This window comes from Lupinus angustifolius, chromosome LG09 (genome assembly GCF_001865875.1).
Source record: "Lupinus angustifolius cultivar Tanjil chromosome LG09, LupAngTanjil_v1.0, whole genome shotgun sequence".
NCBI lineage: Eukaryota > Viridiplantae > Streptophyta > Magnoliopsida > Fabales > Fabaceae > Lupinus > Lupinus angustifolius.
Genome location: NC_032017.1, coordinates 1168511 through 1183138, shown reverse-complemented (window position 1 = coordinate 1183138; position 14628 = coordinate 1168511). Strand labels below are relative to the sequence as shown.

At 33.1% G+C, this 14628-nt stretch overlaps 1 protein-coding gene across 5 annotated transcripts; it reads left to right on the top strand.

Annotated features, from left to right (window-relative positions):
• On the top strand, positions 3703-13147 carry LOC109357298. Of its 5 annotated transcripts, none has more exons than XR_002108847.1 (3): positions 3703-3841; positions 8037-8142; positions 10540-10652. XR_002108847.1 is itself a non-coding variant. In XM_019601163.1 (3 exons), the coding sequence occupies exons 2-3, from the start codon at positions 5748-5750 to the stop codon at positions 12627-12629; spliced, it is 2181 nt and encodes a 726-aa protein (XP_019456708.1). In that variant the 5' UTR covers positions 3703-3841; positions 5441-5747; the 3' UTR covers positions 12630-13147. The 5 variants fall into 5 exon arrangements, 2 of the variants coding, with proteins under 2 accessions (XP_019456708.1, XP_019456709.1); XM_019601163.1 differs by lacking the exon at positions 8037-8142 and adding an exon at positions 5441-5838 and having other exon boundaries at positions 10540-13147; XR_002108848.1 differs by lacking the exon at positions 3703-3841 and adding an exon at positions 5846-7271.

Here is a 14628-nt window from a genome sequence, read left to right as displayed (position 1 = left end):
GGTAGGAAGTGAGTCAAACCAAGGGATAAGGTTCTTTAGTTTTCAAGAAAGTGTCTAAGTGTTGTAATTGAAAGAATTGTTTGTCAAACGTTATTTCGATTATAGTGAAGAAAAATCTCCCATATTAGACGGGAGGTCTGGATGTAGTTTGCAAGTGGACCCGCAAATGAACCAGGATAAAAACCTTGTTGCACGCTTTTCGTTCCCTACTCTCTTTATTGCTTTAATCGATTACTTTGTATAGTTGTATTAACTGTAATAATCTGTTTCTATACTGTACTGTTGTAACTCTGATATATCTGTTAGCTCTGTATATTTGCTTCGATCTCAGTTGCTTGTCGTACAAGAAACTGAATCTGTTTGTGCGATCTGAGCTGTTTTAATCGATTAAACAGTTGCAGTTAATCGATTATTCTTTCTGCGTTAATTGATTAAACTGGGGGTTTTTCAGCATTATATGTTGTTTGCGAAAAGCGGATACTTTGACCGTTACACCTATTCAACCCCCATTCTAGGTGTATTTTAGCCACTGATACCTAACAACATGGACCCTACCATTGTTAATGTCTTTATTACCAATGAAATTTCTCTATCTGTCTTCATCTTTGCATTCAAAGACATTTTTCAAACGAATCAAGTGTGTAGCTTGCAGAGACTGGATCTGCAACTCTGTCTAAGCATTATGTGTTACACGTTACTATTGGCCTCATCATTTTTCAAGAGTACATTTGTTGTCCTATAAAGTGTGTTACTCGCCATTGTTTGTGATTGATTAAAAAAATATATTTAAATCAAAATTTTAATAATTATTTATTTTTTTAACCAATCACAAGTAGTAGCACATGAAGTGGTACATTGTTTTGGGACAGCATATGTCCACCCTCACTTTTCTTGTCAGATTTTCTTCTTTTCCTTCTATTCTTTTTGAATCTCTCATTGTGTTGTTGTTTTACCATATCCTTAAAATCAATTTACTTAGATATCATTTTGAAAAGAATATTATCTGTGATTTAAAAGTATGTACCAAAAAAATGTTATTTAAAAGTAAAATTTTAAAAATTCCAAACATATTGCTCTAAAATGATAATTTTATTAATTAACAATTCATTTATAAGGACTAACTTACCATTGTCTCCATAAAATCTATTTTTAACTATTTAAGTAGTGTCTTAAGAATCAATATTGGACAAAGTTATTCATATTTGTTTTCAAGTTGATTTTTGATTTGAGGTTTAATTTATAAGTTTTTTTTTTGTTTTTAGATAGAAATTAATTAGTTTCTCCTCTCCCTCTAATTTTAAACTCGTTAAATGGGACGTTTGAAATTTGCGCCACCTATTGAATATTACCATTTTGTAATTCCTCAAAATTGTCTTCTTCATTTTTTATTTTAAATTAATATTACTTGTTTTGGTTTGCAAAATTCAATCCTTATGTTTTAATTAATAAGTAAGAAAGAGCCTTCAAGGAAATGATCTCAACGTGAGGTAGAAAAAAAGGTAAATGACAATGCTACAACATTTAATGATAAGAATACTTTCACAACTACATCCTCACCAAGAGATATCACCAAAATACAAAATATAATTTAGCATCTTCTAGAGCAAACAAAAACAAATGTGCTAAATTTATGAGCATCCTTTATATTTTGTAGTGGATATTATACATGTGACTTTAGTAACCTTTTTATCACTCTAATGATAATACTAAAAACAAAACATTAATAAATATACACATTTAAATGAGATAAAATAGAAGAAAGGACTGGAGTAAATTAATACCAAATACATATTAAAAAATATGAACTATTATTTGGGAAGCTTTACTATTCAATGGGAAGAAGGTCAATTGGCAGATTTCTAGTAAGCACAACAGAAAATAGAGAAGAGATGGATGGAATGTCTTCTTGCCACAAATATATTGCGATAGTAGATGTGGTTTGTGGCTGTAAAAATGTTATCTTCAACTCATACAAACATGTTATCTTGAATGCATACGAATTTTTTATCTTCAACTCAAAAATAATAATAAAAAGTTCATCTAACAGAAATGACTAAAAAATGTTACATTGTTAATAAATGTTGAACAAAAATAACAACTAATAGAACCTATAAGCAATCATTAATAAACGTTGATGAAGATGTTTTTCATAAGATGATTTTCAGATATTTGAAAGTAAAAGAAAATATAAAGAGTGTGGGAAGAAGAGTTTTGGGAATAGAAACAGGGAAAGGGATTGAGTTCAAAGAGAAAGAGAAATTCACATTAATCTGAAATGGAGAGTTGACGTGCAAGACATGTAACAATAAAATGACATAGTGTGCTTTTTCAATTCAGGTTTTGTCCTTTAACTGTGCTTGTAATAAATGATGAGAGTCCAACCCCTTCGATTAATATATAGATATAGATTTCGTTCATTGAATTCTTGCTTATTGAACGACAAAAAATAATATTTCAGACACTAATGTTATTCTTATTTATCAACATTTCATCCCCTAGCTCTTTGTTTATAACTATATGTATATAAAATGATTTGACTGACTTTTATTAGCTAGAGATGGAGAATAAAGATGAAAAATTTGTCAATTACCTTAATATGCTTTAGAATGTTTTCCTTGGTGAATAAACCTGTCAACTTTTGAGAAAGACAAAGTTGTAATATAAATATTATTGGGGATTTTTAAAATATATTATTATATAAAATATGTTATTGAATGTACGAGAGAAACCATGTTATATATTGTATATAAGTACTTTGTTATAAAATGAACTAGTTACAAAAATCAATTTAGAAACCTTGCATGAACATTTGGACCTATGAATTTACGACAACTTATAATTCTTATTCTCTAATAATATCTTAGTAGTCATTCAAAGTTCTCAAAAATATATGCACAAATGGTCAAACTCTGTTAACAAATTATCGTCTTATTTTCTTTTATTTATTCATATGTTTAAAATTAAAATTTTCATATAAATCAACTTCAAAATGTCATTTCTTTATATATATCTATATATGTTATCTATTACCATCATTTGAAATATAGAAACTCTGGTCAATCCTTAACAAGGCTTGCTAAACAAACTCCAATCTTGGCATTTCCACTTTTATTCCTACCTTACATCTTCTGTAATTGACTTCTCGGCTAGAACAAATTAAAAAGATTATATATGAGTAATAAAATAAGGATTTATTATCTCAAATTGCACGCCAATAAAAATATATCATACTAATTGAAAAAATAAAAAAGTCATTAAAATTTTATTTATTTATTTTTTTTGTCATTAGTGTGAAGTAAAATGTGGGACATGTTTAAGAGAAGAAATCATTATTTACTCCCTTCACCGTCGTTGGTTACTTATTTATGCTCTACTCTACTCTAGTGTACAACTTTAGAAACGTGATCATTCCATTCCATAGCATAAAAGGTAACGCCAGGCATGGCCAAGGAAAAGTAAACACACATATAAAATCGAGAAAAACACCAATATTACTATTGATTTGATATGTACACATTACATTATAAATGTTTTTTACCATACAATTAAATTATTAATATTTATATTTTAATTATTATTAATTTTTAAATAAAATTAATATAAATTAATAGTGGATGATAGAACGAGTATAAAAAGATTTTAAACTCTTTTGTTATTTATATCTTTTCTGTTTTTATTGGCATTGTGTTCGAACTAGTTTGATCAGAACCTTCTCTGCTATTCAACCTTTCAGACTAAAAAAAGCGAAAGTAGTAAATAAATATTTTATGTAGAACGAGAAGCAAAAGCAAGATCTGAAAGCTTCGTTCTACCAACATAATTATAACACAGAAAATGCAAGGTATCAAAAACACTATCCTTCTTCTTCTCTGAACCCTAAATTCTCTCTCATTTGACCTCTCATTGACTCAATTTTACTTGTTCTAGTCTTAGATTGACTCATCTCGCTCTACATTATTTTACACTGTATGCTATCGAATTTTTGTTATTTTTTTATAATTTTCAGTCTATTTTTTGTGTTTTTTTAATTATGCTTGTGTTTGCGTTCTCTGAGTTCAGTTCTGTGATTAGAAACTGTCGTTTGTTCAGTTTTTTCGGGTGTGATGATAGTGGTTGAGTTTTTCGTTTGAGAAATGGGTGATGAATTCGACTCTTTTAGTGCAAGCAAAAATAAGGTTTAGGAATTTAGCGGTTTTGTGATTTCTATATTTGAATTCTGGATAAACTATGTGTTCTATTGCTCGAAATGGACATACTTGGGTAGTTTTGTTATGTTACTTAATTAGAACCAGGGTTTTAAATTGTAGCTGCAATCTCTAAATCTCGCGTGTCGGTGTCCAACACGTATCCGTACACGTATCTGTGTGATACACTCAGATTCACGAAGATACACATCCATAGAGTATCATAAAATAAAAAAATAAAATAAATAAATATCAAGACACGTATCAAATTCGTTTTCAATAAAATATAGGATAATATAGATTCGTTTTCAACAAAATAGGATAAGATAGATTCGTTTTCAATAAAACACCAACTTATTTAAAGGCCACAAAGACTCATACTAACATACTGTCACACCACATTGACCCTCCGATAGCTGGTCCACCATACCGACTCTCCGATAGCTGGTCCACCATACTGACTCTCCGATCCACAACATTGTCATCAAGGAATAGATGAAATTGATACTATTTCTGTTTCTAGGGCTAGACAATAAACATTTTTATGAATTATTCTACTATATTTTCTAATTTTGGTACTATGAATTTTGGAGGATAATGATTTTTAATTTCCATTATATTTTTTACTTTGGATATTTTGATTTACACTTATAATTTTATCATATCTTATGTGTGAATTGTATCCGTGCTTCATAGGCAGCAATTACTTTGATTTTACCACAATTGTGTGAAAATGCGCTTGTAATTGCGAGCACTATGCGGATTAGGAAACTGTGCAACAAAAATGTTTTGGACCACAAGTGCAATTTAAAAGCCCGAGTACCACCGATCAAATTAGAATATTAGATTGCTCTTCTGTCTGCTGTAGTGAAGATAATTGTTCTTGAGTTTGATGAACATGTAGTGGGTATGGTTTGCTTCAAGAGTTGGTTTTCCATTTCTAATATAGAACTTTTGGGAATCAGGAAAGCCTATGCTTGGTTTATTTTCCATTTTTACCATGACTGGGAATATTATAAAGAATTCTAGGAATCTTATTTTATGTTTGGTTGGAGACAATATAACGAAGAATATTTAATAATGTTTCAAAAATGTCCAACTGATCTTTTGATTTTCGGGAAAAGAAGTTCTTTATGATTTGATGGTTTTCAACTTTAGTTCAACTTTTTTTATTTTATATGTAAACGGGGACAAGCTATTCAATCATAATCCATGACATGAATGGATGCCCTTTGTTATTCCTTGTTTTGAAACAGTTAAACCAAGCAATTGAAAAAAACCAAGTTGATGATATATCGCGAATGAACATGAAACATGGTAGATGCAACGATAGTGACTTGTAGTGGCGTAGTTGGTAAGTGGGAGGGTTTTGACAACCATGGGTATTGCGGCCTCCACCATGACGGCTAGGACTGAGGGAGAGCCACCTCTGAATATCGTCATCGCATCACCTCTCAATCTCAACTGGAACTTGTTGCTGTCACACAAGCTTCACATGTGGCTATCCTCGAATGTTGTTGCTTCTGAACTTCTTTTTCGTTGAAGCTCTAGACATTGCCATCAATGCCTCTGTTGTCCATATTTCAGTCACATGAAGACAATGATGGTGGCAGTCACTGTGAAGGAACATGGGATATAAAGGAGATTGGATTGGGTAAGATTGTCATTTCGTGTCATTCAAATTATGGTAAAGGGAATGAGCTCAATCCACCTCCGCATGTGGAAACTATTCTTTAGGAATATATTGGTAAATAAAGGTGCCTAGGTATAAGTCTTGGATGGGAGTTCTTTTTATATTTTATTTCTTTTGTCTTAGACCAAACATAGGAATGTTCCATTTCCACCTCAAGATTCTTGGGAATACAAAAATAAGTCCTGAACCAAGTGACCACCCCATATTTGATATGATATGCTTTGTTTGAAATGCCCTATCTAAAGTTTCTTTTCGAATTCATGTTTATATTGATCACATTGATAGGTTTTAGCATAGCCATGTTGTGATATTTGATAGTCTAGCTTGAAGTTTGCTTTTGCTTTTTCTGTGTTCTCGTTCCTGATTAATCCAATTGATTTCAAGTCCAAAGTCTGAACTCAGATCAGTTTGAGTTTAGCTTGCTTGTTTTTTTGGTTATAGTTGTTTTGCTTATAGCTAGTAAGCCCAAATCAAGGATCACAAAATTCCCCAAAACGGGAGTTTCTTTGGTGGTTGTTGTAATACTTCTATTGGGGATAAATGTCATGACATTGTTTCAAGTTTCTTAATCAGAGAAATTTTATACTTTCACACTTAAAAGTTAAAAGCCTGTTTTTTTTTTAATTCTGAAGTTTCGTAACAGCTGCTAGTGCTAAAACATCTGTTTGTATTATTGAAATATTGGATGTACTTTAGTTTGTTTAGCATTGATTTCTGAATGTCTACAAATCCGTAGAGGCTGTTATTGAAGCGTGAATTTCTACTGCCTTCATGTTATTGCTATTAATTGACATAGCTGGAATGAAGGTTTTTAACTTTGATATTTATAGCAATCCCCACATGGATGGGGCTATTGTCACTTCAAATTGTCTATTCACACTTCCTACTAACCAATCACATTATAAGTTTTTTGTTTAATAAAATTGTGATTGGTTAAAGAGGAGTACGAGTAAGCATTTGGGAGTGCCATTAGCCTCACCCCATAATTATACTACAGTGCAAGAAGTTCACCCCATAAAAGAGTAAAACATCTGTTGCTTCTCTTTTTCACTTCTAAGACATCTGATTGGCATACAACATGAATTTGCTGATTAATGGCTTTTGCCAGTTCCAAGCATCTAGCTGTAACAGGTGAGAACTATTTACTGAGTTCTAATCCTGTTCTCTCTAAAGTCTTGTTCTGTGCTTAGCTTGATATATAGAAAAAATTGATTCATTTGTGATCTGTATTATATTTTTTGCTGGTTTGTCGATTTCCTTTTTTAATCAATTTTTTCTTTTAATAAGCTACTGGTTCATTGAATTTAATGATTGGCTTTACTCTATTCAAATGGCTTTTGTGCATGTCTGTGCTCTTGATGTTTGTGGTTGTGGTTGAAGTGGCACTGAAATGGGTACAGAATCATTACCTTGAAAACCTTTTATTTTAGTGAGGGGTGCAACATCGCCTATTATAAGTGGTAATTTTTATAATAAATTTCAGCTCTCTGTCCTTTTTTGGTAGAGGTGATCAGGTGCAAAAAGGATCTAATGTGGGTGATAAAATGACATTTTTTGAAAGAATTGTCATGGAAAAGGGTGATAAGCAACAATTAGCCCATTTGACCTCTATGAAAATGGACTTAAGCATTAGGAAGACTAGGGCAACTGCAGAGTCGCAGATGTCTAAAAATCGTGGCTATTTCCAATTTTCTGTAACTTTTGGATTGTAGCGATGTTAAGAATAAATTCTTGCAAGGACTCTTTCACTGTTACTACAAAAACAAAACACCTGTTATTTAGGGTTAACATCAAATTGCAGCCTTAAATATAGAATCTTCTAGTGAAGATTCCAAGACCATAATACAATTGCATTCCAAGTTGGTCCTCCTAGAGTATAGGTATATAGCTTTTATTGTAACATGTAAGGACATGTGTTCTGCCTGGCCTATGCAAGAAATGCTCAAATTTGTGTTTGTACATAGTAGACAAATAAGGACAGGTGTGATTGTCATGGACTTGTGGATGTTATTTCTATCAGCTGGGAAAATGACAGTTTCTACATGACGGTCTTGGCTTTAGCATGTTCTGGCACTTGTAACTTGTATTCCCTTTGAAGCATTCAAACTCATGAAAAAATAGAAAGCGGAAATATGATCCCTAGTGTATGTGCTGTGCAGCATAGGGAGGATCCACTTGTGATGATGTAGAAACTGCAAGTGTTCCAGCGAAGCTCCAGGGGTATAGAGTGGGGATACTAAAATGCTCTGGTCACTGGAAGATACGGTAAGTGAGTGAGTCTAGGATTATGGTAAAAGTTAAGGATAGAGAATAACCTGCTTCCGTCTAGTGATGACCTTGCTCTACACACACTAGCTTGGGGGCCTGTGGAGCATATCCTCCATGGCCCATGCACCCTTATCATGTGAGTTAGTTACCTGATTCTCTGTGGTGCCCTAATGCTGCCTCATTTTACCTCATGCTTCTAGAAGCTTCGAGGGTGTTCCTTCATCAGCTCATGCATGCATACTGGAACTGAATGTCATAGCAGCTCTTGTATCTAGCCTGTTACTATGATCCCAATGCACAATCCTTTGGGCTATCTCGAGCCCATTACGGGAACATACTGTATTAAATATTTTATGAGTTTTTTCTGTATCAACGTATCCATTTCATGTCGTATGTGTGTCCTGTATTAGAATCATGTCATGTCAGGAACTTTTTATATTTAGCTTGGTGCTATCTGAGTATTCTTGACTTATGATCATATTGTTATCATTTGTTGGTCAATTCTTTTTGGATAGCATGAGAATAAATTTTATGTTGTGTTGACTTTTACATACTTCGCTATGCTATTGAATAAAGGAATTTCTATTGTTCATGGGGATGGGTACCTCATCCTGTATCCAACTCTTCAGTTCCCTTTGTTTTATACTGTTTGCAGTGCTTAGTTTGGCTTAATATGTTTCATGAATTTGCTTGCATTGATATGTTGCTATTGGTACCAATACTTTCAGATATTCACTGATACATATCCATGAAGTATCCAAATCATTTAAAAATTAATAAATTATAAAGCCAATCATTTCTAAAGATACTCTCCTATGCTCTTGAAATTTACTTTTTGATACCTCTCTAACATCCTATCTACCATATAGAAACATTTTAAGACATAGAAAAGAATAGCAAGCAATCAGCCTAGAAGTGTAGAGAAAGAAACATAACACTCAATCTGCCAAGTGGAAGTGTAGAGAGAGGGGGGAGAAGTATGTGTATCACATAGAGAAAAGACAAAATAAATGCAGTAGCCTAAGAGATTTGTTGAAAAGGTTTATTTGATTTATAAGAGCAACTCTAATGATGGTCAAGGAGGGAAAGAGATTGGTCCCATTTCTATTTGTAGGCAATTGGCAATGATTTCTTATGACAATATAATTTCCATTTTGATTTCTTAACAATTATGTTTTATGAATTTTTATGCATATTTTACATGGATATCCTATAATTTTTAAAAGTCGATGTATTGTCATATCGGATATGATACATATGCAATACTTTTGTACTATTACGGGATTTACTTTATTATTAGAAAATACGCTTCTATTATTATTTTGATTTCGTAGTGTCAATCAGGTAATTTTATAACAAATAGGAGATTTTATACAGATTTACTTATTTCCTTAATTAGGTCATTCTTAGCCTATAAATTGTAGTTATTGGTTGTAGTTTTATTCAAGCAAAAAGATTATTATTCTTCTCCTTTCAAGTGATACTCATGACTCATCGTACTTGTGCATCATAACTCCCTCATCATTGTTGGATGATGGTAATTGCATTTAATCCAAAACCACGTCATGGGTTAAAACTTCTGCCTAAAGAATAAATTCACATTAGATAACTGATATGCTAAACCTGGCCATATAAAAGATTGGGTATTATTTGTCAAATTGACATGTCAAATAGTTATTTTACCCTCAATTGCTGTTCTTCTTTTCATAGGTATTGATAAAGGTAATATGAACATATTATATGAGCTTAAATAAAAGTTTCCAGAAGGAGCCTCTAAAAGTTTGTCATTCTTCCTTTTAGAAATTCATGAGTAGATGTCATATCTTGTCATTTGATCTCACTTCAATAAAAAATATAGTTGTTATTGGGCTTCCACATCTACTCATAAGTGAATATGACTCCCTTATTTTTTTGGGTGTAAAACATCAAATATGTCTTCCAAAAATACAATTGTCACTAACTTGGTCTTCCAAAGAAAAGTGTCACCAAATAATTCCTTGAAAGTTTACAATGCCATCATGTAGTATAAAATTAAGTCCTTGCAAGATTTTACATACACCGATTAAGTCCCGAGAAGAATCAATCTGGGGGCATTTTTAAACTTTCATGGACTTATTGGGTGGAACTTTTGATTGGAGGATCAGGTTGATTACACATGTATCTTTAAAGGACCAAATTGAGTGTTTACTCTTATTTTGTGCTCTGTCGTATATCTACTGTCAGTCTGTCACTTTATCCATTACTTTTTATCTTTGAATTTCTGGTCCATGTGAGAATTATTTATATAATTGCAACTAAAGGTAATGAATGCCTGATTTAACTATCCCCAATATATTAAAAAAAGAATAATCACAGTGATATAAGATACTAATGAACTTGAATAATTGTTTGCAGGTAGATCCCCAGAACAAGAATCAGTAGGGTCTGGGACAAAGAGATCTAGTGTATCATCTGGTGATAGGTATCAGAATCAGAAAGAGTTCTTCTATAAATTTGTTGAAAGTGAAGGCTTGACTGCAGAACTTGTAGACTGGTTTGAATCTCTGACGGAAAAATGTGCACTGAAACAGCAAGCATTTGATGTGCCATTTGAGTTGATTGAACTTCAAAAATTTGACTATGCACTGGAAGGAATTTCATTTCAGCAGCTGATACGCATGCCTAAGGCTGTTCATGCTTCTACATCTGATGCTGTAGAAACTACAGCTTATCTTGCTATTGAAGATTTTCTGCATGCGAGTGTAAAGGGGTTGTGGGAGGCATTTTGGAGTCAAGACGAGTCTATACCTTTTTCTGTGGCCTGTCTGTATAATTCTAACATGAAGTTTTATCAGGCTGAAAAGGCCATTGCTAATGGAAGGCTTGGAGGTCTTTGTGCTACCGGTATATTGCTCAATAATCCTAAACATCCTCATGGAAGATGGGATCATGTCCTTCAATTGGCACTTCTAAGGCCTCATATAAGAGGTCTCGCAGTTGGCAGTGACCAGAAGCCTTCTCCGTCAGTTCTAGGAGAAGCTCTATTTTGTGCTGTCCGGATGTTGTTGGCAAGGAGTTTGAGTAGATTGAGTTTCTTTACGGATTCAAGTACAGTCTTTGTTCTTCTAGTTGATTCTCAATATGGGGGAGTTGTAAAGGTTGAAGGAGATGTAAATAAACTCAATTTTGATGTGAATAATGTTTATGGATGCGCTGCTGAATGGGTAAAAAATCACTCTAGAATTTCTGTTTCTCCAATTAATAGGATCTGGAACAAGCTTGGAAATGCAAACTGGGGGGACATTGGTGCTCTACAGGTACTATTTGCAATCTTCCACTGTATTATGCAATATGCTGGAATGCCCAAGCACTCTGTTGAGGATTTAGCCGCTGATCATAGTTCACGCCTCCAAACAAGAAGAGTTGAGAGGCAGTTAGAAGTTACCAGAGAGAATGGAAATGGTCTATTTCGGTACCAGCAACATAGTGTCTCCCCTGAAATTGTTGAAGTTCAGGAGGATTCTGTCGAAGTTGAGTTGAAAGAGTTAATGAGATTAGAAGTAGGATCCATGTTATGGCTTGAGGATTCAGATTGGCAAAAGGGTTATCAGATAAAAGAGGTAATCAATACTGGTGAATTAACATACTACACTGCATCTTATGTTGGAGACCCGAAAAATAATATGTTTCTATATGTGGGTTCTCATCCCTCTCAGCTAGAACCAGCATGGGAAGATATGAATTTATGGTACCAGGTTCAAAGGCAGACCAAAGTATTGATAATAATGAAGCAAAAAAGTCTTTCAAGCAAATATCTGCCCGAAGTGAGTGCGTCTGGTAGGATCATACACCCTGGTGAGTGTCGAAGGCCCAGCTCAGGTGGAAATTGTGATCACCCTTGGTGTGGGACTCCTATTCTTGTGACCAGTCCAGTTGGTGAAACTGTAGCTGAAATGGTAGACACAGGTCAATTTGGTTCAGATGAGGCCATCAGATGTTGCCATGATTGCTTATCAGCACTTTCAACCGTCAGCTCTGCTGGAATTCGGCATGGTGACATCCGGCCAGAGAACGTGATCTGTGTAAAGTCTGGTGTGAGGCACCCTTATTTTGTTCTAATTGGGTGGGGACATGCTATTCTTGAAGATAGGGAGCGCCCGGTTATGAATCTTCATTTCTCATCTACGTACGCACTCCAGGAAGGAAAGCTGTGCTCCGCTTCAGATGCAGAAAGCCTAGTGTATATGCTTTATCATTCATGTGGTGGGGTGTTTCCTGATCTAGATTCAGTAGAGGGAGCGCTACAGTGGAGAGAGACATCTTGGTCAAGGAGACTGATTCAGCAAAAGCTTGGCGATATCTCCACTGTGCTGAAAGCTTTTGCTGATTATGTTGACAGTCTATGCGGGACACCATATCCAATGGACTATGACATATGGCTGAGAAGGTTGAGCCGGAATATTCATGACGAAGATCGTGGAAAGGAAATTGTGGCAACAGGCTAGGCTTTTCAACTTGTTCCATTTCCAGAAACGAATCTTCTAGATAGTGTTTCTCGTTGCAACATTTGGATTTTTTGGGTGGTAAATAAAACATGGAAGTCAATGGTTTTAATGTCTGATGCTCATTAATTTATATTCCTTGAAAAATTGGTTGGGAGAATGGTCAGTTTGTTCCATAAAAGGATCAAATTATGATTGTTCATGATGGTATCAGTTGGGCTGCTCTATCTTCTGTAAATCTTGAGACTTGATTGGTGGCATCTTTGGGTATATGAAGAATAGGCATTCCTTCATTTTTAGGAGCCAAATGTCTCTTTAACAGTTTTCTTTTAATTTTTAATGTTTTCTTATCAAAGTAATTAAGCTGTATTGATAACATATTTAACAACTTCCTTTGTAAAGGTCTTCTAGAGTGCCCTGGTGTTTATGCAGTTGCTTGGTTTAAGATGGTTCTGAATGGTACAGATATCATAGGGTATATAATTATATTCTGTAAATTCAATGTTTTTTCTTGTGTTCAATGGGGTCTCTTTTTCATCTTTGAATTTCTTGAGTTCATTCCCTTTCCCCGTAGATGTACTTTCAGGCCTTCAAAAAGTTAACAAAGCTGGGAGACTTCAAAATGTTTTTGAGTACAATTTTCCATGGGATAGTTGTCCATTTAATATGGATAGTGTTAGAACATGTTGCAACGAATGATACAACTCATACAAGGATAAGAGCTAATGGTTTGCACTTTTAATCAGATGAGGAGTTGAATTGCTTTGGACTATAAAAATTATAGTATGGTGAAGTTAAACTGAGAAACTAACCATATAGTTCATTTAAAATTAAAAAAATGAAGAGATATTATCCCAATGTTCTATTTTATTTCAATCAAAAAATTAAAAAGTTACTCTATTATATAATTGTATATCATTATCAATTATGTTTTTAGATGTTTATTCATAATTTTTATGAACAATTATTAATTATCAATCCTATTTAAAAGTATGAGTAGGATAAGTATCACCCATGTTTGTCCAACCCCATCGTACTATGAAATTCAGCTTAATTTCCAAAAATATCATAGGGATTGTTGAAAGAAGAATTAAAATGCCTTCAAAGTCATGTGATGATTTTCCTATTTCGGAGTAGAGATTACAAAAAAAACTCAATCCGTGAGTACCTATAAAATATCTATAATAAATACTATAAAAATAAGTTATAAGTGAGAATGAGTTTCATGATCATAATAAATTTTAGTGATTGAATTATAATCATAAATTTATCAAGAGGATGGATCCGCTTACACCAAATTTAAATTACATTAATTATACTCAATTTCACTCATTGATTTTCTTAAATCATGTGGATCAAATAGGTGAAACTTAAATGTCATCTAAAATTTCTCTTTTTCTCTCTCATAATTTATTTCACTCACTCATTTGGCCCGCATGATTTAAGAAAACCAATGAGTAAGATTGAGTGTAATTAGTACAATTTAACTTGAGCATAAATGGATCCCTCCTTATTTATCATATACATATTTTATTATGAATGTAATAGTTATTTTTATATATTGATTAATATAAAATATATAAAAAAATAATTAAATACCAGTAGATACTCACTATCCATACGGGTACATATAAGCACAATCGGCTTCTGCCCGACCCCATTACCATCCATATTCAGGGGAGGGCAAATAACATCATACTATCGTGGATCATAAGGAAAGTTTCACTTTCAATTGGTCAAAGTAATTGAATTGAAGGTAATGATATATAAAAAAATCAACTTTGAAGAGTGATGTTCACAAAGTAATTTGTGTTTAGGATAACAAATGTGCAAGATATAATAATCAAAATCAACACTTCAATCATTTTTATTAGGTTGTAGGATGGGTTTAAGTTCATGTATCAAATATAATCAATATAATTTAAAAAATAGCAACATATATATGTATATATGTGTTATAAATATAACAAATAAAATATAGGTATAATTTTGGAGTTAGGAC